Source organism: Xyrauchen texanus, chromosome 39 (assembly GCF_025860055.1).
Source record: "Xyrauchen texanus isolate HMW12.3.18 chromosome 39, RBS_HiC_50CHRs, whole genome shotgun sequence".
Classification (NCBI taxonomy): domain Eukaryota; kingdom Metazoa; phylum Chordata; class Actinopteri; order Cypriniformes; family Catostomidae; genus Xyrauchen; species Xyrauchen texanus.
In genome coordinates this window covers 14309652-14336783 of record NC_068314.1, presented here as the reverse complement: position 1 = coordinate 14336783, position 27132 = coordinate 14309652, and the positions used below count along the sequence as shown (strand labels likewise).

The window sequence follows — 27132 nt, the reverse complement described above, 5'->3', positions numbered from 1 at the left end:
TCATCTATAACACCCTAGTGGTAGCGAGTTTTGCACAAGCCAACATTGCACAAGTCATTCTTAACTCCTCCTTTGGGAATTTCACTAATGGAAACTACCCGAAAGTACAATGCTACTACAATGTTTCTTGCACACGGTACCATGGCAATACTGTTTTTTTTTTTTTTAGAAATGTATTATGGTATTCCTGTTTTATTCTTGAATATTTTGGATTACTTTATAAATACCATGGTAGATTATTATGGTAAACATTCAGTACTATGGTTTATCAGAATACCATGATTTTACCATCTGATACTATCATTGTTCCATGGAGGACATTCTGTGCTTATTTACTCAGTAATATACAACTGAACACCTTGCATGTTTTTCCTTCATCTCCTCTGACATATGCGCAACTCTGTTCTCTGTCAGGGTGGCATGTATGTGTTCCAGCTCTTCGACTCGTATGCAGCCAGTGGCATGTGTCTGTTATTTGTGGCCATCTTTGAGTCCATCTGTATTGGCTGGATCTATGGTAAGTGTTTTGTTTTTTCTTCATCTTCTATTACCTAAAGAAATATCTTTAGTAAAAACAGTTCTTCAGCTGGAAAATTTTCACTCACTGATAAATAAATTCATCCCTAAAATCAGACTAATTTAATGTTTAATCTAATCTAATATTTATTATAATCTCTAATTTACAGACATATGATGGAGTAAAAAAAAAAAAATTATATTTAATTATTAATGTAAATGTTGAGGCTGGTCACAGTGTTATCATATTTCTGTAGCTGTTGTGCCACCTGCTGGCAAGAGTCAGAGAGTTCGTTTATGTTCAAAAGCAGGTGTACAATCAGTTCAGTGAATTTTAAGGATTTGTATTGTTTACACACACACTACATACACACACACACACACACACACACACACACACACACACACACACACACATCTCTCACAAAGTTAACTGCATTAGCTACATCACTCAATATGTTTACTAAATTAGGTAGCTTGCGCACCTGGCTAGGTGGCTTATAGCTGGCAAGCAAATACATGGGTAGCTAATTTGTATAGCTAATACTCGCTAAATCTCTTTGGGTTAGGAGTGAAGACAAGTTTAGGTACAGATGCTGCGTTCCATTCAAATCGGATATTCCACTTGATATCTCCAACTAACGGCACTCCAGTGCCAGATGCTCTGAAGATGACGTTAACCTCTTGATATGCACCCCCTTTTTGAGCACAAATCATGAAGATGACATACCTGAACTTGTATTTACTGAACACTTTGGAGTATGGACACAGTTGTAGTATCTTTTGAAAGAAGACACTTTGGGCTTTATTTCCCAAGTTTGAGAATTAATATATGTTATTTTATAAAGTTAGAGAAGCTGAAGTGTAGGCTATACTAATGGAAATATTTTGTGCTGAACATGTTTTTATAATCTAAAAAACAATAATAAATGTACCAAGAAAACCAAGAAATACAATGTTCTCAAAGCCACAAATCTAAAGAAGTAATGTTAAAAGTAAAAAAAAAATTGGTTCCTGCAAGCTTTTGTCTCTGTAAAATCACTGGAAGCATACAGAGTAAAATTAAGGCTCTGCCTTTCAAGACGACAAAATCTGACTGCACTGCTTGGATATTATGAATAAAACCCTTTTTTAAAAATAGACTTTGGAGACCGGCTCATTTTGTTTACGAGACTCTAATATATAAAATAAAATACAGTTTTACAACATGAATGCTGCTCAGACTGCATAGTTTGTTGAAGAATGATGATGAAGGGTAATTCTTTCAGGCGAGATCTCATGTAAACAAATCAATATTTCTCAGATTTATCACTTTTATGGACAAAAAGTGCTATTGGATGTGTTTCAATGAACTTGTCATGAACAATTGACCCAAGTGTGGCGAACTGGATTCATCTGGCGATCGTGTTTTCATTAAAAATATATGAAGTCCCGTTTTGATATTGCATGTTTTCATTCGTACTAAATTGCTATTGTTAAACAGAGATCGGATATCAATGTTGAACCCTTAGACCTTTGAAAAGATGTATCATTTGTTAACATTAATTAGTGACGTCACTACCGCATGTGATTGATTGCGTATCAAGAGGTTAAAGGAAACAAAACTGCAATGCTGCAGTTAGCTTAGCAGGTGTTGGACTGTCACCAGAGATGTCTCCTAGAAACTCAATTCATAAACAATCTGCAATGCTAGCATTTGTGCTACAGATGTATGATTATCAAAAGAGAGTATAATTTACCATGTTTTGAACACCTGCTACTCTGCTAATGTTTGTTAAACAAGCTTTAATTTAATGTATGAACTTTTGACGAATTTATTGATATTATTCAATAAAAGTGAATGTTTATCAACTTTCCAAGTTGTAATTATGACATCAAGTGGCGTTCCATTGCACTTTTCCCAGTAGGATGTTGGAAAATCTGACTTTCCAAGTTGGAAAGTTGCAGGAAATCATGCACAGAACGAGCAGTATGGCTGGTGGCATTGTCATGCTGGAGCGTCATATCAGGATGAGCCTGCAGGAAGGGAGGAGGATGTCTTCCCTGTAATGCACAGCATTGAGATTGCCTGCAATGACAACAAGCACAGTCCGATGACGCTGTGACACACCGACCCAGACCATGATGGACCCTCCACCTCCAAATTGATCCCACCCAGAGTACAGGCCTCAGTGTAACATTCATTCCTTCAACAATAAACGCGAGTTCAACATCCTCCTTAGTGAGACAAAACCACGACTATTCAGTGAAAAGCACTTTTTGCCAGTCCTGTCTGGTCCAGCGAAGGTGGGTTTGTGCCCATAGGTGACATTGTTGCTGGTGATGTCTGGTAAGGACCTGCCTTACAACAGGCCTACAAGCCCTCAGTCCAGTTCCTGTCTCCCTGTACCACTGTCTTAGGCATCTCACAGTACGGGCATTGCAATTATTGCCCTGGCCACATCTGCATTCCTCATGCCTCCATGCAGTATGCCTAAGACATGTTTACGCAGATGAGCAAGGACCCTTGGCATAGTTTTTATAACTTTGACCTTAATTTCCTACCGGATGTAAGGTGTTAGTTTCTTAATGACCTTTCCACAGGTGCATGTTCATTAATTGTTTATGGTTCATTGAACAATCTTGGAAAACGTCTCAGGTTACGATTGTAATCCTAGTTCCCTGAGAAGGGAACGAGACGATGCGTTGATGACGCTTTGGGAACGCCTTTGCGTGATTACCTCTGAAGCACGTATGTCAACTAGTCAATGGAATGAATGAACACCACGGATGGGTGACGTCATGACCAGGAAAGGATATAAGCACTCCCGGTGCATTACTCGCGTTAGCTTTTAGAGCCGAAGCAAAGTCGATCGCAGGGATGCAGGAAGTATGGCAGGGCGACGCATTGTCTCGTTCCCTTCTCAGGGAACTAGGGTTACAGTCGCAACCTGAGACGTTTCCTTACGAGGGAACTCGTGATGCGTCGATGACGCTTTGGGAACGATAATACCCAATCCGCCATAATTACAAAATGCCAGATGATAAAAAACTGTCGGCAAATTAAGTAAAAAGGACCTGGGATCCTGGGGCAGCTTCCAGGTCCAGGCTATAAAACCTCACAAAAGTTAGCGGCGAGGACCAACCTGCCGCATCACAAACCTCCTGGAGGGAAACTCCTGATAAGAGGGCTTTAGAGGCCGCCATACTTCGAGTAGAGTGAGCTCTGACCACCAAAGGGCACGGCTGGCCAGAGGACTCATATGCAAGAGAAATAGCCTCAACTATCCACTTACTGATTGTCTGTTTAGAAGGCAAGGAAGACCTTTCTTAGGTGAACCAAAACAGACAAACAACTGATCAGATCTTCTCCACGGGGCAGCCCAGTGGACACAAGAGATTCAGTTTTTCCTGGTCCGAGGATGTAAACGGAGGAGGACTGAATGCCTGCAGTACAATAGGCCTTGGAATATTGGTTGGCACCTTAGGGACGTAACCCTGCTTAGGGTATAAGAATGCCTTAACCATACCCGGTGCAAATTCCAAACAGGTGGGAGACACTGAAAGAGCCTGAAGGTCTCCGACTCTTTTTAGGGACGAAATGGCTAACAGAAAGATAGTCTTGAATGTCAGAAATTTTTCTGAAACTAACTCTAGGGGCTCGAAGGGAGCCCCAGACAAGCCTTCAAAAACTATCGCCAAATCCCATGCCGGAACCCTAGTTCGAACCGCAGGCCTCAGCCTCAAGGTGCCACGAAGGAAACGAATAATCAGGGGGTCTCGACCCAAAGATGTACTACCCACAGGGGCGTGGAAAGACGCAATGGCCGCCACGTAAACCTTTAAGGTAGAAGGACATGAACCTGATGTAAAACGATACTGGAGAAACTCAAGTACTGTGTTGACTGAACAGTTAACTGGATCTCGCTGATGCTGGTGACACCAAGACGTGTGAACTTTCCACTTAAGTGTATATAACTTCCTCGTGGCTGGAGCTCTGGAGCTAAGAATGGTCAACGACCTCAGTCGAGAGACCACTCTCTAAAAGTTGGGCCCCCTCAGAGGCCAAACCCATAGGTTCCAAATCTCCGGTCGGGGGTGAAATATTGTGCCCCCTGCCTGAGACAGAAGGTCTCTCCTGACAGGTACCTCGAAAGGAGGGCCGTAGAGGAGATGAATTAGGTCCGCAAACCAAATTCGACTCGGCCAGCGTGGAGCTACTAATAATAGACTTACTCCGTCCTGGCAAACTCTCTCCAGAACTCCTGGGAGCAGAGCAACAGGGGGAAATGCGTACAGGCGTAGCCTCGGCCACGTCTGTACCATAGCGTCCAACCCCAAGGGGGCTGGTTGCGTGAGGGAGAACCAAAGTGGACAGTGCGTCGTAAGCTGAGACGCAAACAGATCCACTTCTGCTTGGTCATAAAATTCCCAAATGAGCTCCACCGTCTCGGGGTGGAGTCTCCAGTCCCCTGGCCTCAGCACCTGCCTCGACAGGGTGTCTGCTCCTATATTCTGGTACCCTGGGATATACACTGCCCTCAGGGAGAGTATTTAACCCAGGGACCACGAGGATCTGGTGCGCCAGTTTGCAGAGTGGACGCGAGCGTAGACCCCCTGTCGATTTAAATAAGAGACCACCGATGTGTTGTCTGTACGGACAAGCACATGATGGCCCCTCAGATCTGGGAGGAAATGTTTCAACGCATTGAAGACGGCCATCATCTACAGGCAATTTATATGCCAAGAGAGATGATGGTTCCTCCACAGAACCTGAGCTGAGTGGCCTTCCATTACCGCTCCCCAGCCGGTGAGAGAAGCGTCTGTCGAGATAGCAACTCGATGGCAAAGAGCTCCCAACACCGGACCCTGGGACAGGAACCAATGTTTCCTCCATATAATCAAGGCGCGGATACACCGCCGCGTGATCTTGATCATACGAAGTGGGTTCCCCCTCGGGGAGAACCCTCTGGTCCTGAGCCACCACTGCAAAGGTCTCATGTACAGCAGGCCAAAGGGGATCACATTGGACGCTGCTGCCATGAGGCCTAACAGTCTCTCGAACTGTTTCACAGTGCGTGACTGGCCTAGCTTCAACTCTTTTGCGGCTGTGAAGATAGCAGCTACATGAACGGGCGATATTGTGGCCCGCATCGTGACTGAATCCCATACCACACCAAGGAAAGTGGTTCTCTGTAATGGAGAAAGCACACTCTTCTTGGCATTGAGTCTCAACCCCAATTTCTTCATATGAGCGAGAACGACATTTCGATGCCGACCCGCTGACTGCTCTGATTCCGCCAGAATCAGCCAGTCGTCGATGTAGTTCAGAATGCGTATGCCCTGCAGCCTGAGCGGGGCCAGAGCTGCATCTACGCACTTCGTGAACGTGCGGGGTGACAGAGCTAGACCGAATTGAAGCACCCGATATTGGTATTCTTTGCCCCCGAAAGAAAACCTCAGGAACTTCCTGTGTTGAGGGAGGATGGAGACAAGGAAGTAAGCGTCCTTCAAATCTATCGTGACAAACCAGTCCTCGGATCTGATTTGAGTCACTATCTGTTTGAGTGTGAGCATCTTGAATTTCAATTTCATGACTGCACGATTCAGCAAACGGAGATCTAAAATTGGACGCAACACCCCATCCTTTTTTGGAACAATGAAGTATCAGCTGTAAAACCCCGATTCTCTGTCGGGGGAGTACACCTGTTCTATAGCTCCCTTTGCTAAGAGAGACTCTACTTCTTGCTCCATTACCAGAGCCTGCTCGGGATGTACTACCGTGAGTAACACCCCGTTGTAACGAGGCGGAGGAGAACCGAATTGGATTCTGTAACCTTTCTCTATTATCTGCAGGACCCAAGGAGATATATTCGCCAGATTCTTCCACTCTGTCAGAAAATCTACTAAGGGTACCAGACTCTCGAGACTGGCCTCTGGTGTTAAAGGAACAGCCACTTCGGCGACCTGAAGCATATTGGCAGGAAACAACCGAACTGACTGTTTTTAAACCCCCCTCAGAGGGCTCACGTCCGACGCAACGTCGAGTCGACATTGCGTCGAACTTCGCTGGATACCACTGCGCCCGAAGCACCAAGGGTGGCGGGTTGGCAGACTGGTCCCATGAGGACCCCGGAGTGGAGCAGGCACCGTATTCTGAGGTGTACACCGCTCCACCCCGGTTGGGGCTGTTCTCGATGGTCTGACGTGCATAGCGTCAGGACCTTTTCTGAGCCGAAGCCTTCTTAGCCGTAAGTACGGTCCTCAGATCCGACTTAGACTTAGCCGACTTCGGCTGAGAGCGTTGGCTCAGTCCCCAAGATTTATTCGGGGGAGCACGAGACGCAACACTTATTTTCTGTTGCACACGGTGCGAGGAACTTGGCTGGGGATGCTCACGCCCAGCATCCCCAGGGGGATGGACTCGGCGAGGAAGGAATTTTTTAAAAGCCTCAGATTGTTTTTTATTTTCTTGAAATCTTTCAACAACCGTATTCACCGAGTCACCGAAAAGACCAGAGGGAGACATAGGGGCATCTAAGAGAAAAGCCCGCTCTTTATCTTTAATCTCTGCAAGATTTAACCAAAGATGTCTCTCAGTAGTTACGAGGGCTGCCATAGACCGCCCAATAGCACGGGCGGTCTCCTTCGTGGCTCTGAGAGAAAGATCTGTAGCCCGACGAAGTTCTCGAATTTCGTCGGGACTAACTCCCTCACTCCTATCGATATCCCCCAGCAGATCTGCCTGATAGGCTTGGAGCACTGCCATCGTGTGCAGACAGGCTCCAGCTTGACCTGCTGCCGTATAAGCCTTACCCACTAAATTGGATGTGGTTTTTAGTGGTTTATTCGGCAACACGGGATCCCTCAGGGACGATGCTGGCCCAGGAGACAGATAGCTCACAAGCGTTTGTTCCGCTGGGGGCATCGACCCATAACCAAAATCTTTCAGCCCCTTTATATTTGAATACATGTGAACATGGGGACTAAAAAGACGTGAAAAGACTAATATGGTTTATTCCATGATCTACATAGCTCACTATGTAGATCAGGAAAAAATGGAAGGGCCCGTGATTGAGATGAAACATTAGATGTGAGAAAACGCTCGTCTAATTTGCTTTTAGGACGAGTATCTCTTTTTTCTGCTGGCCAGTAAATATTTAATTTATCAACAGCACGAGTTATCACCTCAATAAGCTCCTCATATGCTGGGGAGAGGGATGGCGAATCCTCTCCCTTATTGTGTTAGTGTTTGTGTCACTCTCATAAATGCTCAGTAACTCTACCTCCTCAGAGCTAGAGCACCAAAGCATCGGGCTCTCTTCCCGGGTGGAAGAAGCCGCAGCGCGGGCTTCCGACACCGGCAAGAGAGCAATGGATTCCTCGGGTAAAGGAGGAGATAAGGCAGAGCCCGTCTCCAACCCCGCCGAGAGATCCATTTGCGAAACCCAAGTGAGCTTTCTCCGCGCTGCCTCGGCAGCCGCGGGTCCAGAACCCTGAGGTTCGCGAGCCTGTCCATCATCCTCAAATGCGGACAGACGGGAGCGGAGCACGCGGAGCACGCAGAGCGGCAGACGCTCACAATGCTGACAGTCAGACCCCTCGAAGGCTGACATCGCATGCTCAACTCCCAAACAAACTACACAAAGCTCATGTGTATCTCCACCCATGATATAACGAGGGCAAGGAGAAGCACAGGCTTTAAATATTTGTTTCGCCATAATATCCAATATAAAGAGAGACCGACAACAATAAATAAGACAGACAGTTTTGACACAGAGCGCTTTGCTGAGGCACAAAAGCTGACATGAGTAACGCACCGGATGTGCTTATATCCTTTCCTGGTCATGACGTCACCCTCCCGTGGCGTTCATTCATTCCATTGACTAGTTGACATACGTGCTTCAGAGATAATCACGCAAAGGCGTTCCCAAATCGTCATCGACGCATCGCGAGTTCCCTCGTAAGGGAACATTGTTTAATCCCTTTACAATTTTTTACAAAATTATTTTTCAAAAAAAGGGATGTTTCTTTTCCCGTTTAACGGGAATTAATGGGAGACCACTGCAAATATGTTTTGCTCCAACATCAAAAGAAAACCCCCACTATTACATTTCCACAAGCAAAATGCATAAAAGAAAAACACAGTGTATAATATATCATTTGTTTAATTTTCAGGTAGCGACAGGTTTTATTTGAACATTGAGGATATGATTGGATTCAAACCCATCTTCTTCATCAAATGGTGCTGGAAGTACTTCACTCCAGGCATCTGTGCAGTAAGTTTAATGTTTTGTATTATCTGTAGGCTAACTTAAGTCAAGATACATTTGTATGGTTTTTTATGTATGATTGTTTATTCTTGCTGTCTTTTCAGGGAATCTTTCTGTTCTTCTTAATCAAGTACAAGCCTTTGATGTATAATAATGTGTACACATATCCAGACTGGGGTTATGGGATTGGTTGGATGATGGCCATGTCTTCTATGGTGTGCATTCCTCTGGGAATCTTATTTCAGATCTTGAAAACTAAAGGCACTTTCCGTGAGGTAAAATCACTATTATGCATTTTATATAAAGAATAAAACTACAACACCAAGCATTGTTTCACTGGCAAGCACCACTCACATTTATCTTTGTATCATTAGTGAAGAAACGTCTGTCCATTTGCTCTCTCCTTTGCTGTTCTTGATTCATTCAAGAGCACCCTCACATTGTTAGGGAGGTATAAAATACCAAATTTACTGCAAATGTACTCGTATCTCTTATTGATGTCACACTGCGGGCATGATGAGGATGCTGCCCTGACATGACCCCATTGTGTCATGTCTTATTGATTGTTTCTGCTTCAGAAAGCATACAGAGCTGTTTGACGGGGCTTGTGTACTACACCAGCCTACTACTATAAACATTTAGGACATATAACCATTTATATTAACTGTATGTATGTGTGTGTGTGTATATATATATATATATATATATATATATATATATATATATATCAGTTCTGGTCCTCAAATCTGATTGTACGAGAGACGTTCTATGAGTACTGATGGTCTCACACCATCAACACTCCGACGTTTCACTGTTTGTATCACTCCGCTTGTGTTCGTGTCATTCTAAACTAAAGTGTAAGAGCAGTGCATATGTGTTAAGAACTATATGTGTCTCTTTACATTTAATTTTGTGATATTACAGATTTTAGCCAGCAGGTGGCTGACAAAAGATATTTTTTGTGTGTAATATTAGCTTGTTAGGTGATGTGAAGTCAGCATCAGTAGGTGTTTATATTCAACAGAACTCTGTGATCGCTTGTATTACTACTACACTACTAAAGCTAGGAAATACATTTAAATGGCTTTAAACTAACAACTTCAGCATTAAGGCTTATCACAGCTGATAGACACAACTGATAATTACACAAACTCAAGGCGCTTACCTCTTACTGGAGTTTCCACATTGGAGAGGACATAAGGACGGAGGAGATTGCAGTTCCTATAGTGAATGACTCTTGCACACCAGCTACCACGAAATAGGGAGGAATACCCCTGCTTGGATGGCTATTTTTCCACTGAGAAAATAGGATGAATTTAACCAAAATTACATTATCTTCAGAAAGCTGACTAACAAACTACAGCATCAACAGGAGATCACACAAGCTCCATTTCTCTCTTTCTCTCTCTCCCTCTCTCTCTTGCTCTCTCTCTTTCTCTCTCACACACATCCTTATTTCTCCAATAACATGTTAGAAACAGCCCAAGCCGTGATACTAGTTGTTCTAAAGTGAGATTTTTGTAAAGTGAGAGTCTTGGACACATTATTTGTTTTGAAATATCAATGGCAGATTCTTTTCTTTCCTATTTTTTATTTTATTTACTTGTCTATTGAACTGTTCTATATAAGCAATATCATCCTTGCAATCTTGCTATATGACCCTAAATCAGCAGTACTGTGAGTGTCTGTGGCTGAATCGGTGCTGATGTATGGCCATATCGCATTCTAGGTCGTGTGATATTGCTTAAATATAATATATATTTATATATATAAATAATATATTTATATTTTTTACCTTGTATAGTTTTCTTCACAGTATTTGAGGATGAGGCATGTCGGATAACGTATCCATGTTTTCATCTTACTAATTTGGCTAACTTTTACTTAAGAACAGATGCATTTGTGCCTAAAATACCATTTGATTTGTCACACAGCCTTTGGCTGCAAAAAAATTTAAGATATGGAAATAGTTTTATCCATTTTAAGATGATTAGACTTTTTTCCCCATCCTAACTATTTCAATGTATGTGGTTAGTTGCAATTTAAGTAACGTGTTAAAAAAAAAATCATGTCCTCTGACCGTAATAAGGACTATTACCATCAGAGCAATTCATGTGCCACCTTCATGTGCCAGCTTTACAGGCAACAAGTCACACATTCTGATTGCCGACAGCACACAATGAGGACGCAATCTTATGTTCAAAGACAATTGGATGGGGCACAACTCCGGACGTGGTTTTGAGATGTGGTTTTGAGAGGAGATTGTGACATGTTTCAAACTACATTTTTTTTCTCCCCAATTCCCAGTGCACTCTAAGTCCTCATGGTGGCGTAGTGACTCGTCTCAATCCAGGTGGTGGAGGACGAATCTCAGTTGCCTCTGCGTCTGAGACCGTCACTCCGCGCATCTTATAAAGTAGCTTGTTGAGTGTGTTACCGCAGAGACATAACACCTGTGGAGGCTCCACGGCCAACTTACCACATGCCCTACTGACAGCGAACCATATTATAGCGACAACGAGGAGGTTATCGCATGTGACTCTACCCTCCCTAGTAACCGGGCCAATTTGGTTGATCAGGAGACCTGGCTGGAGTCACTCAGAATTCCTGGGATTCTAATTTGCGAACTCCAGGGATGGTAGTCAGCGTCTTTACTCGCTGAGCTACCCAGGCCCCCTCAAACTACTTGTAATTTGACACAGCTTACTAAACATGCTGTTTATGATGCAACGCAACCAAAGTGAGAAGCTTCAAATGTGTCCGTATGATGCATACATAGACACATTCTTAGAAAAGCCCTTATAATAGGTCTACATCAGATAAATTAACACATTCAATTGCAAAATTGATTGCTGTTGACTTTGTGCCAATGAAAGTCTTATTTTCATTGATTTCAACCATTTATTGACTTCTAATGCCACTTTTTGCATTGTCTAATCAATGCTTTACTTATTACATTAATTTACATTTATTTAGTAGATTATTTTATCCAAAGTGACATATTCTATGATATCATATTTATCATATAAATGTATAATTATTTAAATGTAATTATATTACATTTAATATAAATAGATGACATTTAAATGTAGCTATTTATAATTATGTAATTATTATGTATTAAATATGGGGATGTCTTGGTAAATATAGATATTTGCAATTAATTTGATTAATTTATCGGCATATCATGTAATTAATTCAGTAAAACTTTACAAAAAGGTTCCATTCGTTAACATAAGTTAATGCATTAGATATCATGAACAAACAATTAACAATATATTTTTAACAGCATTTAATAATCTTTTTGTAATGTTATTTTATAAAAAATACAATTGTTCATCATATTAGTTTACAGTACATAAACTAATGTTAACAAATGCAACATTTGATTTAAAAAATGTATAAGAATATGCTGAAATGAACATTAAGATTAACAAATGATTTTAATTATTGTATTGTATTATGTTTATTGTTAGTTCATGTTACCTAATGTTGTTAACTAATGTTAATAAATGGAACCTTATTGTAAAGTGATACCATTTTATCTATCAAAAATGTAATCGATTGACAGCTCTAATTTAATTATTTTCATGTAGCATTGCGTTTCCCTCCAGACCCATTATAACTGACCTGTGACTCATTATCGGTTTGCAAACCAGCAGTAAAGTATATTTTAGTTCAGTGGCCTTCAACAAGGGGCCCCCTCGGGGGTCTGCCAGTTATTGTTTGATTTCAAACTTAATTTTGTGAAAGTTAAAGCAAAATACAATCCCTGCTGAAAAAAAAAAAAAAAGAACTGGTAAAACCAACACATTCTCACACCCAACTGTGTTGGTAAAACTAGACCATGCTTGTTAGTTGGTCTAAGCTGGTTTGCTGGTTCGTCAGTTGGCTAGTTTTAGAGGGGTTTTGGCCATGTCCGGCTGGGAAACCATCCTAAAGCATGCAGTTAGCCTAATACCATTTAGAACAGCCAAGACCAGCCAACTAGTACCTGGATTTACAGTAGTTATTTATTTTATTTTTTTTCACCAGGGATATTCAGGAAACTCCAAAAAAGCTCATTATCAGAAACTGAAGTCCTGGTAAATGTTTCATCGTCCCTCCCACACTAAAATGCTTTAAATTGTAAAAGTAAAATGTACAAAAGTACATCACTTTGTACATCAATAATTATTATTTTAATATACTGTAGCTTTTCAGATGTTAGCATCGTGACAAAGTATGTAAATACATTAAATATGTTGCTAGACACATATTATGTATTATATGCAAGACTTAAAATCCAAAACTAAGATTTATTCTACATGTATCAGGGGGTCCCTGCTCTGTCCCTCCATCCACCTAGGGATCCATGGCCAAAAGAATTTGGAAGGTTCTAGTATGATATTTAGGGGCATAGATTCCAAGGGGGATGTTCAAGCCAAATCTCTGCCCTGATATTACAGTACATTGTCCTTGACCTTGTACATGTTATGAATGTATATACTAGTTATTTTGCAGAACAATTCATCTGTATGCAAATATGTGCATGTTAAAATGGTCTACAAATAGACTCACGCTACATATTATGTGCATGTGACTGCAGAGAATGAAAAAGCTGACCACCCCCAGCTCTGACCTGAGAATGAGAGGTCAACTTGGATGCAGGGGTCCCTGCGCTATCAATGACGCTAATGCCAAAATGAGGGCGGGCGGCAAAATCTCCACCATCACAGAGAAAGAAACGCATTTCTAAACCCAAGACATGGACATCACTGACACGAGAGACAGAAAAATATGAAAGAAATATATGTTTGCCTTTATTTTTTAAGAAAGAATACTATGATCACATTTGTAGTCTTGCTTGTTTGCACAAACAGGTAACACATCATAAATTAACATCATGATTAAAATAGTTTTGTATCAGAGTCTATCTAAATCCAGATAAAATTGTTGTCCTATCACGTCACTTTTTGTCACGTTAGTCATTTTAATTTTTTCTTTCTTTTTTTTTTTTTTTTAAGAAAGATGCCAAGGAATAATGTGCTATGAAATGTTGTTACACATTGACTCTTGGTCTTGGATTACATTAGAGTTATATTCTAATTGGTAGGAGATCTATTGAGGACCATTCCAAATGTTGACTGTGTGTTTAAAGGTTAGGCTTAGTGTTGTTGGATGTGCTGTGGTTCTCTGTCCTTCAGCTAGTATTGACTCACAGGGCGAGCATGACATAGCAAGCCCATTCTCCACGGTTTCTTTAGCGGTTCAAAACTTGGCCATTTCACACCCATTAAAATGAGTTTAATTGAAGGTGACAGACCAAACACAGTTTATCACTTTTTCTCATTTCGGCTAAGGGTCCAAAGAGTAATTCATACACACTCTTTAAGTTCATGAACGTTGAGTCTTTATACTGTGATTCTTTTGTAGCCTTTAAAGGAATAGAAATTCTGGCACCATTTACTCTCCCTGATGTTGTTTCAAATCCTCCATGAAAAACTAAATAAGAATCTCCAAGCTGCTCCTTTTTTATACAATGTACTGTAACTACATTGTGACTATGGGCTGTAAAGCTCCTTAGAGAAAAAAGAAAACACCATAAAATAGACAATATGAATTTTGCACTATATACCTTGTATTTTTAAGCAATACGATAGCTTTGTATCAGGAACAGACAGAAATTTAAGACTGTATTCACTAAAAATATTTCACTCCATTGCAGCTTTAGACAAAAAAAAAAAACAGTGCTGTTTGGTTTCATTGATGTCAAACCAGTTGCAAAGGCAGAGCTACGGGACAGGCAAAGCAAGCAATCGCCTGGGGCCCCAAGCTGGGAGGGCCCCCCCGTGGGTGGCAATTACAGTAGTTCACAGTAATAACACTTGAAGCCAATGAATGGCAATGCTTAGTAGACTAGAATGATATTTTCGAAAACCCCCCCCTAGGGTTCCCCATCATTTTAGATACAATCAAATTTAAGTAAGGGGATGCTGGCATCATGAAGAGGATGTCCGACGTAACAATCCGGGAGTCAGAGGCCGCACAATTCACAATGGATAGGCTATTGTTTACATTTACAGCATGTTATACTCCATACAATTCTTATTTAATCTCGTCAAAATATAGCTACATCATTAGAAAGGTGTAATCTCCAGCTTTGAAATTTCGCCACTGTTTTATGATAGAAATGTTACTTTGAGCGTAATTCCTTAATCAGTACACATCTGACATGCAAAATCAAAATGCCCATTAAAGTGATCTCACCCCTTTTTGTCATTGCAAGGCCATTAGAAGTTGTAGTCCAAATATGTATGCATTTAGAGACAATTTTATGGATTCAAATTTTTACTTCAAATTGCTTTAGAAAAGATTGGATTGCCATTCAGGGGCAGATTCACTAAGAATGAATTGCGCCCTGTTTTTCACACACTGTCGGCACTGGTTTAGCGGCCTATTTACTAATTAAATTAAGCAGATAAGGCAATGGCACAAACTTGCAGACAAAATCACTGCTGAATGCAATTTGCACAAGTAAAAGGATGCCGCAGACCACCATATTTGACACACCCTGCTGGGACTGTACAGCATCACTGTGATCCATCCACCTAAATCATCTCATAAAGGGCCTGCTTTTTTATTTGCCTAGCGCCCCAGAGTCCCTAGAATCGCCTCTGGAGGAAACGTTAATGGAATAGATTCCGTAAAGGATAGATTTTGTATGGAAAGATTGATTACAAGTAGTGGAAATATATTTGAAGGACCCTAGCAATCCAACAGCCTTAAGTACCTCCATTAAGTTGCGCTGGATCTGGAATGTAGTATCACAGTTATGAACAATTTAGTGTTAAGTGTAGTATTCTCAGGATGCACTGTGAGCCCTTTGCACATGAATGCAATCTTTGGACTGGTCTGTTCCATCGTGACATCATCAGTTTGTGCAAGTAAACCTGTTTGTGATTTAATGACCAATTAACCTTTCAAACATATGTATATTTTTTACATTGCTTTAGGTTTTTGTGTACTATTTCTTGATGACAAAAAAAAAAACGTGTTTCTCTGAAGACTTTTTATATGTCTTTCAACAATGTGATGTAGATGTATGTAAAAGCAGTAAAAGATGTATGATGGAATTGATGTGCTGTTTACTAGGGCTGGGCGATACATCAAATACACACGATATAATCACGATGATTTTGCTGCTGATGTAAATTCAACAATAGCGTTAATATCACAATGATTTTAATTTGTTTTTGTTTTTTTGCCCATTAAGTTTCATAGAGTGCAATGGTAGACTAATGTCACGATCCTTCAGGGCTCTATGACTAATCAAAATAACATAAAAATGGAGATATGATCATATGTAATTATTTAACTTCCAAAGGATGTGATTAAAGACAGATAAACATGGTCTGTGTGCGCTTTAGAATGAACCGGCGACACACTGATCTCTGTGTATGCTAGGGCGTGTGTGTTTTTATCGCAATTCAACTGCAAGTACAGCCGGTTCAAGCGTACGCGCCATTCCAAACATTAGTAACCGCTATTAATTTATTATACAAATCTACAACCGCGGAACAGTAAAGGAGTGTTTAACAACGGTTCACAAGTTGCGAAACTCATAACTTTGCCCTTTCCCTTTCATAATAAAAGCTCCTGGTGAAGGTGAAACCAACATGACTGCATGCAGAGTCAAAATAAAAACCCCAGTTTAGGGTGATGTAAATAGGACAGAAATATATAAATTTATCTTTAATAAATCTTATCCTGAAAATAATAATAATAACAATTCAGTATTATTTCATAATAATAAACATGGGTTCCACAATAATCATTTAGAATGCTACTATGCAATATTCATCTGGTTACCAAAAAAGATTAGTGTAGTAGATTTTGCACACCTTGTTTATTCACAAAGATACATTTTTATTAAACTTACAATCATATATGGATGTTAAAGGTGCAGTATTATAGATTCAGAAACCCTTGTTATTAATGACACTTGTGGCCTTTAAGTGAACTGCAGCCATCTACCTGTTGCCAGTGCTTGTGCACATCTACCTGTTGCCAGAGTTTAACACACTCCATAGGGACACGAGCATGCATTGACCAAAACAATGACGTGACGTATAAAAAGACTGAGCGTGATTCACCGGCATCATGCTGAAATATGAGGTAGCATAATTAAAATTACATAGTTATGATTGTTTTACTACAAACTTTGAGACTGTATATTATATTTGACTCTCCAGTGCTGGAACAGGGCTGAAACAAAGTGTGGATATAGGTCTGACTATGCGAGACTGTAATTTGAAGTAATACATTTACTTTGCATGATACATTGACTCCATTTATACGATAGCCTATGTCGGCATTAGCTAGCTAGCCAGCTTTATCAATAGCTGTTAGCTAAATGTGGTGTATAATGAGAGTAGCTGTTTATAAAATATATTGATGTCATTCCATCACAACTGTCATTTTGATCTATTGATGCACTATTGTTTTATAATAATATAATGTATATATTTTCTGTATAACAAAGTTACGTTACACTAATGAATGGGTCTTTTTGCATTATCTTGAACATTGTCTAGCATTCATTTCATGTGTTCTTGTAGTTTAGCTAAAATGACACAGATCAATGCTTTGCAGTTATGTAAGCTTACCTGTCCAATAAGAAGAATGCAATTCAAGGTCGGTTTTGATCCCTAAAACCGAACAAAGGTCCAATCAGGAATGAAATGCTCTGCTGATGTTCACTCTAGTTTTCACTCAACATGAAAATCAGTCTACAGGCTTTAATAGCCAACCTAGGAAGTCTGGGACGGGCAATTTTTTTTAAGTTGCGTTGCAAGCCATTCATACATTATCAAAAAAATAGCAAATATTACATGAAAATTGTTAGATATTGCACCTTTAAATATAAGTATAAATGTGCAAATCAATGAAAATGATTACATTTTACTTTCCCTTGTGTTCCTTTATTGAAAAACTGTGGGGAAAATGCCTTAATCACTTTTAAACAGATTTTTATTTAATGCCTTTAAAATATTAATTCTACATTGCTACATTGGCTGTTTGGAATAAATGATGTTTCCTCTGATAAAAAAATGTAAATATAAATACTTTTATGCTATTTCAGATCAAAAACACAATAATTGAGATATCAAATATAGTCAATTTGCAGAAAAATATTGAGAAATAAATTCTGGAGCCATATCGCCCAGCCCTACTCTTTACACAGATTTTGTTATTCACTGGACATGAATTGTCTGCTTACTCATTTTTAAAAAATAATTGTTAAAAATAATTGTCTCTGTTTGGTTATTTGAATGATTCTTAAATACAGTTAAAAGAAAATACAACAACACTTCATTAGCAATGGAAGTATATAGGATTTGAAGGTAAAGTATTTGTATTTATTTATTTTACTTACAGGGACAATGCACATTAATAAACATGACTGTAAATATAGCAGAATTAGCCAAATGGCTATTTTTCATCTGTAGACCCTTGACAGAATGTTAAAAAGTCACCCTAAAATACAAGGCATTTATATATTAATGCATTAAAAACACACACAAACTACATTATCAAATACAAATAATAATAATAAAAAATAAATACAAGCACATAATCTATTCCAAGCACAATAAATCATATTAAATACATTATATTAGTAACAGATTTTATCTTGACTTTTTTTTTTTTTTTACGATGAAACTTAAAAGAACTTTATGTATCCAGTCCTCTAATTGTTGATGGGATGGATTTCCATTTTCATGCAGCTTTAACAGAAAATACAGACTGACTAAATGTACACATTCTGAGGGAAATAATACAGTCCCCTCTTGCCCCACCCCTTGTGGACCAATGGGCAGTTGTTCTTCTGTTAACATATTGTTTTAATGGGGAGACCAAGTTATGTATAGTCTTGAGCATAAGACAAACATCTACATATTTGATCATGTTATCCCAACTAAGAAGATTATTTTTTTTTTATATTGGACAATGATGAAAATAAACCGATTTCTTATCAAGAATTTTTAGTGATTGTTTATACAGAGACTCCAATGGTTTTAGAGTAGTTATACTAGCTTGTGACCAAGTTGTTAAACAATGAGAAATATGAGAAATAACCATAGAGTGTACATACATCACAGCAGCCTCTGTAGACATAAAAACTAGAATTAATCTAAAATTTGAGAGACTAAATTTGACCCGATTACATTACAGATTACTTTTAAACCTGAGCTTTGGAAGAAAGTCTTGAATCAATCAAAACTCCAAGGTACTTAAATTCAGATACAACTTGTAGCCTTTTCCCTGTTACAAAAACCTCTGGGACTACACGTGAACTATTTGTTTTGGTAAAAAAATATACAAATGGTATAGAGAGATTTAATTGTATACAGCATTGTTCTAACAAAGCTGTTACATGAACCATGGATTTTGTAAGTTCATTAGCAACTTGTGACACTGCTCCCATGTATTTAACTAACAGTGTTGTCCGCATACATTTGGATGTTAGTGTCGGGACAAACAGATGGAATGTAATGCTTGTGTAGCTGGCAATGACAATGACATGATGAATTGAAGTGCAGTTTATTCCAAAATGTAATATAAAAAAAACTCTGACTAAAAATGTGAATCAAAACAAAACATAACCATGAACTTGACTTGAACAAACATAAACATGAACTTAACTGGACTTGACTATGAACGTGGCATGAACAATTTCACAAACAAACATCAATACTAGACAAGAGACAATGGCAAACATGAGGGCTTAAATACATGGACATGGGGAAACATATGCCAATGAACAAACAGAACTCTAAACAAGATAACAAGACAATAAACTAAAACCAATGACAAACTAGAACTGATAAAAAAGTAATCAAACAATGAACCAATGAAAACAAGACACATGAACATGGAGAGAACAGGAAGGTCACATGACAAGGAAACAGGAACAAAACATGGCATGGAACATGAACAAACTTTTCAAAATAAAAGGACATAAACAAAACATGAACAAAAACACATCTAGATGTTACATGGAAGATCATTAATATACAAAGTAAATAGCATTGGACCCAAAATAGATCCTTGGGGACACCTGTGGATATACTTAGGGCTGTTGATTTATAATTCAGTACTTGAACATACTGTGTTCGACCTGACAAATATGATTCTATCCAACTCAAGGTTTCTGGAGAAAAATTAAAAGCTAATAATTTAGACATAAGAATTCTATGGTTAACAGTATCAAAAGCCTTCTTAAGGTCAAGAAACACAGCTCCAACAACCCCACCTTTGTCCAATAGAGACTTAACTTTTTCAATGAAGTAGATATGGAAGTTCCAGAGGTCTGGTCATGGGTGCCAGATGGTGCCCCGTCACTGAGAAAGAAGGTCTTTCCTCAGGGGATTTTGCCAGGGAGGGGCTGACGAGAGGAGCTTGAGGTCCGAGAACCAAGTCTGGGTGACCTGCTCCTCATCCTACCTGACTTTGCACAGGGTCTGTGCAAGCAGGCTCACTGCGGGGAACTCATACTTGCATAGTCCAGGTGGCCAGCTGTGTGCCAGCATGTCTATACCTCGGTCAGGGCGTACCAGAGTGGGCAATGTGAGGCGAAGAGGTCTAACTGTGCCTGCCCGTATCGACTCCAGATCAGCTGGACCACCTGAGGGCGGAATCTCCACTCTCCCTTGTGGGTGACATGCCGTGACAGCGCATACGCTGTGGTGTTGAGGTCGCCTGGGATGGGATGCTCGTTCGTGAGGCGCAACACTCTGCCCGTCACTCACGGTGGCCAGGGAAAGCATGTCCGTCATTTTGGAGTCTGCCTGTGACTTGGTGACCACACCTAAGGGGGGGGAAGCCCATCAGAGGTTTCCGTGTCAGAGTTGACGACCCCGCTCTCCGACACCGTGCTTGAGAGCTCATCACCTTCGCGGGCACCAAACAAGAAGCTGAACTCACCCTGGGATGAGCAGTCGCACTCATCCGAGCGCCTAACCGGAGCACACGAGCATGCCGAGGAATGGGAAGTCCGTGGGGATTTACCTGGTGGAACTGGTCCCATTGTGGTCCCTGAATCGCCCCCAGAGATTGCCGTGCTGGCCTCATACCTGTACGTAGAAGGACTGAGGCAGGGAGCCGCTGGGGTGGCGTGCTTTCTACTCTTTCAGAATACACTCTATATGATCTGCCGAAGTGCCCAGGGGCAATCTCTGCAGTGCACCCGTGCAGAGATGGGAGAAAGCCACGGTAATGTCCATGAGAGGTGAGAATGGAAGCCGTGGGAAATTCAGCTCGCTGAACCATCGACCGCTCAGCTCCGAAGAGAAAATCTGAATGAGCGGTATACACGTCCCCTCCTTTAGACCCGTATGTCTGGGGAGGGGCATGCAAATACCACTCACCAATTCCCATTTGCCTTTTATCAAAGATCAGAGGTGTCTTGGGCTCTCAAGAGCGACCACTAGTGTCACTACATCGACACAACATCGAGTGAGTGACAGATAGGGCCTAATTATTTTATCAAGCCTTTTATTTTGAATGAAGACAGTGTTGTTTCAGTGTGTTACCAGCAGAGGTGACAGTGGCTTTTTGTGCTCCCGTCTCTTCCTCTCTCCACACAACCTGGTGTCATGGGGTTACTTTAGATTTGTTACACACTTGTAATGGCCAAATATATTTGGAATTAGGCAAATGTGGAACTAAAATGGTAAATGCGTAGCACTTTAAAATAACCCAGTCAGCGCACGTTAGCGACGTGCACTCAGAGACAGCTGGTCTGTACATTATCAAAACACGAGATGGAATTAATTTCATGTGCATCTAGCCCAGAACGGGGTATCATTATCCACGTGTGTCACACATACGAGACTCATAAACATCTGTGGTGCAGTTCTGTATTTCAGCATGTCCCTGAAAGAGAAACAGTGTTTGGTCAGTAGCGAACTTCTTAAGAGAGCGTGATTGGTCAGGTGTGGTGAAAACAGACTAGGAAAGAGCTTGTGATCTCATGCAGACAGAGCCTATAATGAAAATGAACAACATTTTGCAACTTACTGGCTGGCACCTTCTGTTTGCTAGCTCACTAATATTGCAGACGATTATGCTTAATTAACTGTGAGCGGCAGAAATTGTGATAGGGATTAAAATACAGTAAATTGTGCAGCCTTAGCACCAAAGAAAAGGAGACACAGTTTGTAAAAATCCAGGGAATCATCCTACAAATGACTTTCTAGTTGTCTCTGCACATTAAACTTGGATAGGAGAAAGAATTTTAATTATAATAATAATAATAAAATGTCTTTCTAGTAGTCGCTGCACATTAAACTTGGATAGGAGAAAGAATTTTAATTATAATAATAATAATAAAATGTCTTTCTAGTTGTCTCTGCACATTAAACTAATCTGAAAGTGTTGGTTGCATTTTCCTGGCATTTTCCTTGTAGAATCACAACCAGGCCCCACCCTCCGAGCTGTCACATTCCTCTCTCGTTCTCTCAGGCCAGGGAGCCCCCGGCATGACGTACATCCCCCCCCCTTCCCTGGGGGATGGTGTGCCTTAAGCCCCGTCTGCAGGCAGGTCATCCCCGCTTTCCTGAATCTGGGAGTGGACAGGGGGAGGGAAACAAAAATTATTAAAATAGGGGGTACTTCCTGTAACAGTGTAGTACCCCCTAAAAAAACACAGTAAAATTTAAAAGAGGGAAAAGGCCAACGCAGAGCGGCAGTGGAAGAGATAAAGGGAAAAAAAACGTACTCGCTGGTTCTCCGATACGCCATAGCTTGGTCATCGGCCACTCCTCCACACTCTAGTGGATGACAGCCATGCCTCCCCAGGCGGATCGGAGGCAGTCCTCCAGCCCCTGGCGGACGGCATGCACCGTCACGTTCTCGGGGTACAGAAGGGGTATCCCCCAACCCTGGCAGCAGTTCTCCTGCCCCAGGCGGTCGGCAGCGAGCCCCTCCCTGCCCGTGGTTGGCGGTCTCAGACCCCGCCTTGTTTCAGCGGCTGGTAGGGATCTCCTCCGCCCCTACCGCCTGCCCTGACTGCTCCAGGCGGTCAGCTAGGAGACCCTTCTCCCTCACGGCCATTCCTCCACTTCCAGGCAGCCGGGCTCCTCTGTACCCCGGAAGATGGCCATGAGGTGGATGGTAGCGGCGAGAACTCTACTACGGCGTATCCCTCCTCCTTCTCGGGTTTCGGGACCAGTGTAAAGGGAACAATGGAAAGGAGGAGGCGAGAACCGGCTTGACAATATAAATAATATTTTAATGTAAAACTGAAACCAAAAGACACAAACACACACATAGGATGGACAGCTGCCTGTAAAGATTCTCTTTCTCTCTGTCGTACCACCATCCGCAGTTGGCCTTTATCTCTCTCGGAGGATTGATAAGCCTGATAAGGGACCGGGTGTGTAGAATCACAACCTGGCCCCGCCCTCCGCCCTGTCACAATCGTGTTGGGAGTTTTCGTTGGATAAAAAAAATAACAAAAATGTATATATATATATATATATATATTTCTACTGTAAGAAAGGTAGAGAGGGATTCAGCTCTTTTTATGGAGTTGGAAAGGTGATTCCACCATAGAGGTACAGTGAATATGAAGTTTTGAGAGTGACTTTGTTCCTCTTTGAGTTCATACCATGAGGCAAATTCATTCACTGACCACAGATTTCTGTGAGAGGAGGATGAAGATCCAGTGACGAGCGCTAGTGTTTCGAACTTCAAGTGGGCAGCAACTGACAGAGTGAGACAACCAGCAGAGTGAGACAAATATCTATGTAACATGCATTCTCACCTGCAGCCATGATTGTAGCACCAGTAAAAATGGAACTTGGAAGAGATTTAGAGGGGCCATCATGCAGACCCTGTTCTTGCTGAATGTTCCAACATTAAGACATTTGTTCCTAAAGTTCTTAGCGATTGTTTACTCCATTAGATGCACATGTCATTTGGCTCTGGTGACCTGGTTATCCACTGAACATCCTAACCTGTAAGAAGCACTTACAAGTGCTTTGCCATCCCTGCTCGCCTTTATCACAGATAAAAAATAACACATTATACCACATTATTTATCATCATGATAATTTTGCAACATACATAGGCTAAAAAGTAGACAAGCACAGAAGAAATCCTTTTCTGAGGCGATGTTTTGAGGCTTGTACTGAATTATGTTGACACATGCCACTTGCAGCCCCAATTTTGTTGCAGGCCATTTGCTTCGTATGATAACATATAGAAACACACGTTTAGAATCATAACATAGTGAATCAGCTACACACAACGACTAATTTCCTGTCATCTTCTCTTTAAAATATAATCAACTGTGTTTCTTCAGGCATGTGTATTTGTGTCTAGTGGGATTTCTTGTCATAAGTCACTCCGAGATGTCTTACAGATTGCCTGCTACAGTGTCGGGCAGATGAGCAAAATTACAGGACACAAAATTATACACATTTGGCATGTGGCGGTTGTTATTTTTTTATACACTGGTACTATCCCTTTTAGACAGATGATGCACTTTTACCTAAATATGACTACTACCAAACGGCAATGCCCACAGTATTGCTTAAAGGTGCTGGCAGCTTACATTCCATTTTAAATAGTTGCTGAAAGGGGTATATTTAATAAAATGCTACACACTGAATTTTTATTAAAATATAATTGTCTCTGTTTTGTATGATCTGTGCAATATAGTGATATTTTAATCAAACACGCCAATTAAGTATCCTGAAACCAAGGGTCATGGTTTGGCAAATTAACTTCAGCAGTTAGTCCCTACTGGTACTGTAGGTACCATAACTACATCATGGAGGCAAAAATCATCTTTCTACATTGATGTCCATTCAAATGCAGCCATATATTTTGATGAAATACAACTATCACAAACATTTCTGTAACAAAACCTCACACAAGGAGGGAAGTAGGACTCAGGGAACCGGGTTCCTTCAGTCTCAGGTAAGGCTTTTTATTTGTCAACTCTTCTGAGCTTACAGCTTCACAAAAACACAATAGCTTCACAAAAATGCAATAGCTTCACATTCACACATCAACTACTCAGCAGGACTCTAGATCTCTTTGTCTTTATACCGCTCTCCCCAAGTTCACTGCAACTAGAAACAGGTGCTAATCGTAATCTGGCTCAGGTGTATGCACACATACCGCTTTCTATCTCTCCGGGCGGCCGCTTGACCACTCACCCGCTGCCACAATTTCATTATATTATTTTAGATGTTTTACCATTGTCACTGGCAGAATAGTGTTTAGTAAAGGTCTTGGGACTGTGCACTTTCTTATGGTGCAATAAGCCAATCAGTAGTGTCAGGACATCATTTTCCATAGTGATTAGTCACATGGCATTTACAACACAAGGATTGGGTAAAAATCAAAAATGTAATAAATCATGCTCCTTAACCAATATGTAAATTCTGAGGAATTTAGGAATGTTGGAATTTTCAGAGCAATTCAAGCTTAAAGAACCACTTTTGTGGCTTAGTGAGTCGCAGTCAGGATGGGGCATTCACTGAAGTCACTTACTGAGAGCAGGCTGCACAAAATGATTATGAATCTGTTTACAGATTATTTTGTTGTAGACAGCTGAATGGAGCGCAACACAATGCAGGCATCTAGAGCCGTATATTCCAACCTTTTTTCTGCCATGGCACACTTTTTATGACTGAAAAATTATACGGCACACCACTATCCCACATAGGCTAACTATAGTCCATATTTTTCCTTTTCAACAACTTGTCCATGTTTTCTGTCCATCTTAGTAACGCGTTTACTTGTAATGTTTGAAATCCGGCTCTGAAAAAAAAAAGCCACATACAGTGCTTGCGTTAGACTCTCATCGTCCGTTATTTTGACTGACAGGACGAGCATACAGTACAGCAGATTATACATTTATTTATTTATGAAGAGAACAGATGAACAACAGAGACACCACACGAAGCAGATTAATGTTTTTTCCCCGCAGTGACAGCGGAGGCCACTAAAACAAGACATATGAACAACGCAATATTACAAAAAAACAAATACGATTAAAATAGGATCAAAAAACGTAAACAATTAACTGAACAAAATTCAATCGACAACTCAAACCTTCCTCCTGGTCCGCATCAACTTAAACTGTGTGCTCGCCTGTGCGTAATCAAACGCATCAAGGGAGACTGATGCGGAGGCAATTGTCATTAGATTTTGTGTCTTTGGCTCGGACAGATGACTTCTCGTGGCAGTTTTAATTTGGTTCTGGAGGCTGAACCCAGCGTCAAACGCCGCATTGCCAAGAGTCAATGACAAGAGTTGAAGAAAGTGTCACAGAGGGGCGATTTTACAAGTTTGACATGTAAAAAAAGTGTGTGTTGTGCACAATAAACATTGAAAACATGTATTTGGAAGACAGAAAAAAAGCTTGCAGTTGCTTTGATAGCAGAAAGTAATAAAAGGACTTGTTTATGTTTCAGTCTAAGTGTTTTCTTGGTGAAAGAACTGGGGTCTCTGATATTCGTAAACAATAAGGTAATATTTAATTAAAAGAAATTATGAGACAATCAATGTTGCTTCACAAATTTGGACAGATTTTAAGTATACATTTTTTGCTCTCAAAGACATTTTTAGTGAAGCAGAAACATGTGTGTGAAAAACACTTTGGTGTAAAGTCACTTCATAGACTTGTCGCAAGTCATGCACCCTTAACACATATAAATATCAGTCACTTTTCCACATTAATCATTGCTCTTCACAATCACAAAAGTGGCAAATTATGGTTTCAAAACGGTAAATTTCTCTGAAATTTGAGAAGTTTGGATCCCTGAAATTATAGTTTTTTTTCATTCATTTGTTTATTTTGTGGAATTTTATAATTTCCCACGACACGGCAGTGTGCCGTGGCACAGTGGTTGGGAAACACTAATCTAGAGACCAGTGCTTGAAGTGGGCAGGTCCTTAATGGTACGCAGGGTTGGGAGGGTTACTTTTGAAATGTATTCCACTACAGATTACAGAATACATGCTGTATATGTAATTTGTAACATATTTTGTTAGATTACACAAGGTCAGTAATTTATTCTAAATTCTTTGGATTACTTCTTCAGCACTGGTAGATTGTTTCACTTGTTTTGACTATAAAAACTCTGTTAAAAATACTTTCTCTGAAAAACCTAAATATCTTATGCAGTGTTGTTTCTAAAACAAGATAAATGAAATTGATCATGTTTTAAGGATTTTTTTTATATTTTTACAGGAAAACAATAAAAAAAATTACTATCAAGAATAAGAGTTTTGCCCTATCAAAGGTTTTACAAGAAAAAATTATGATCCAACTTGAATTTTCTTGATAAAAAAAATATGA

At 40.4% G+C, this 27132-nt stretch overlaps 1 protein-coding gene across 2 annotated transcripts in view; it reads left to right on the top strand.

The window, feature by feature from the left end:
* The window catches only part of slc6a11b (solute carrier family 6 member 11b), a 96254-nt gene extending 78234 nt beyond the window's left edge, over nucleotides 1-18020 (top strand). For both annotated transcript variants that reach the window (XM_052111063.1, XM_052111062.1), the window contains 4 exons: nucleotides 415-517; nucleotides 8674-8774; nucleotides 8873-9043; nucleotides 13357-18020. In XM_052111063.1, the coding sequence (XP_051967023.1) occupies nucleotides 415-517; nucleotides 8674-8774; nucleotides 8873-9043; nucleotides 13357-13506 (525 nt within the window). In that variant the 3' untranslated portion in view covers nucleotides 13507-18020. The remainder of the gene's footprint in view (nucleotides 1-414; nucleotides 518-8673; nucleotides 8775-8872; nucleotides 9044-13356) is intronic.
* The last annotated feature ends 9112 nt before the right edge of the window (nucleotides 18021-27132 follow it).